General features: G+C 58.5%; 2 protein-coding genes across 2 annotated transcripts in view; one reads left to right on the top strand and one right to left on the bottom strand.

The window, feature by feature from the left end:
- Positions 1-41: 41 nt before the first annotated feature.
- Positions 42-832, top strand: VDAG_00764 (sugar transporter STL1; the record flags this gene model as incomplete). Its single annotated transcript, XM_009652141.1, has 2 exons — positions 42-77; positions 164-832. 2 exons carry the CDS (start codon positions 42-44, stop codon positions 830-832), a joined length of 705 nt encoding a protein of 234 aa, XP_009650436.1.
- Positions 833-1,195: 363 nt separating this feature from the next.
- VDAG_00763 (carnitinyl-CoA dehydratase) overlaps positions 1,196-1,929 on the bottom strand; it is a gene marked incomplete at both ends in the record, with an annotated part of 1,420 nt that continues 686 nt past the window's right edge. Inside the window, one exon of the mRNA XM_009652140.1 lies at positions 1,196-1,879. Within this exon, the coding sequence (XP_009650435.1) occupies positions 1,196-1,879 (684 nt within the window). The remainder of the gene's footprint in view (positions 1,880-1,929) is intronic.

Below are 1,929 nucleotides of genomic sequence, written 5' to 3'. Positions count from 1 at the left end.
GGCTGCGCTACCGGACGTTGCTTGGCATTGGTGGCCAGTTCATGCAGCAAATTTCTGGAATCAACCTCATCACTTATGTGAGTTTTACCTCTTCCCTCCCAGCCCTAGTTCTCACAGTCTGCTGGAAGCCGATATTTCGAACGAAGTCTAACAAGAGTACTAGTACGCACCAGTCATCATGCAGAAGTCTGTTGGCCTCGAAAGAAACCTATCCCTGCTACTAGCCGGCTTCAATGGCATTGCCTACTTCCTCACATCACTGATCCCCATCTGGATCATCGATCGCGTGGGCCGCCGCAACCTCATGCTCTTTGCCGCTGCCGGTCAGTGCGCTTGCATGGCCATTCTCTCTGGCACCGTCGCAGACGGAGGCAAGTCGGCCGGTATCGTGGCCGTCGTCATGTTGTTCCTCTTCAACGGCTTCTTCTCCGTCGGTCTCCTCGCCATCCCTTGGCTGCTGCCGGCCGAGTACGCCCCGCTCACCATCCGAACGCGTGCCGCAGCCTTGGCCACGGCGTCCAACTGGCTCTTCACCTTTGTCGTGGTCAAGGTTACGCCCGTCAGTATTCAGGATATCGGCCACCACACGTACACCTACTTTAGCGTGTTCAACTTTGCCTTCCTGCCGCTCATCTGGTTCTTCTATCCCGAGACGAAGAACCTGACACTCGAGCAGATTGATAGACTGTTCACGGGCGACAAGGTCTTGATGCATTGGCAATCGAGCATGGGAGTTCCTGGGGAGGTCGAAGTGTGCGACCACGATAAGGACTACGAGGCGGGAACTCCTGGGCAGGTCATGCATGTCCAGGGAGACGAAAAGATCATTTAAAAGGGGCTTTGAGGTGGCTACTGTGGAGATTTGTGGGAGAGTATGTGACGGCTCTCGTCCCGAACGATGATGCATCGGCTATGAGTCCATGGGCATCAGGGCATGGCTTGTGTTGGAGGAACCTGGCGTGTACTGTGTGTCTACTGTATTTTTCTCTCGTAAATCAGAACTGGCCATACAAGTTGTGATATTTTGATACCCGATTGTTTCAGGGAGCTGATTCAAAGACTGGGTCGCATTTTAAGTAGGCTTTCCACAGACTTGATCACACCCGCACGGATATCACGAGAAAAAATTCAGCTTTGTGTAAGCGAGTCAACACGCCAACGCCATTCTCTGTCACGAATCCTGTCGCATCTGCATTTACAATTTGCTGTCTTTCCAGACGGGCTGTCTCTTTTCCACAAAGGCCAGGACGCCCTCCTTGATGTTGTCGCCGCCCTCGAGCTGCTGATAGATGCCCGCCTCAACCCGATTCGTAGCCTGCTGGGGCGCTTCGCCCCCGAGCCCGCTCATCAGTCCCTCCCTCGTCACGATGATGGAGTCGGGCGAGTTGTTCGCCAGCTTCTCCGCCACCTGGAGCACAGCCCTGATCAAGTCATCAGCAGACCCCTCGACGACGCCATTGACAACGCCCCAGTCGCGCATCTGCGCAGCCGTGTACATGTCGCCGAGCATGGCCATCTCAGACGCCCTCTGCCTGCCGAGGATCTGGGCGATCCGCGGCAGCGCGCCGGCAATGGCCACGACGCCCCTCTTGACCTCGGGCAGGCCAAACTTGGCGGACGCCAGGGCGTAGACGAGGTCGGCGTTGGTGATCATTTCGAAGCCGCCGCCGAGGCAGAGCCCGTTGACGGCGGCGATGACGGGCTTCTTGCCGTGCCGGTTGGAGAGGCCGCCGAAACCGCCGGTCGAGGGCCACTTGGCGTCGGTGCCGGGGGCGCCTCTGTTCTTCGCGTCCCAGGCCTTGAGGTCGGCGCCGGCGCAGAAGGCGCGGCCGGTGCCGGTGAGGATGGCGCAGCGGAGAGGCGGCTGGGCGTCGTACCACTCGTAGAGGGCCAGCAGGGCGTGGTGCTGGGCGGGGGGGATGGCGTTGA

The sequence above is a fragment of the Verticillium dahliae genome, genomic scaffold (genome assembly GCF_000150675.1).
Source record: "Verticillium dahliae VdLs.17 supercont1.1 genomic scaffold, whole genome shotgun sequence".
Classification (NCBI taxonomy): Eukaryota; Fungi; Ascomycota; class Sordariomycetes; order Glomerellales; family Plectosphaerellaceae; genus Verticillium; species Verticillium dahliae.
Note: the sequence above shows the minus strand (reverse complement) of the source record. Positions and strands in the feature narration are given on the sequence as shown.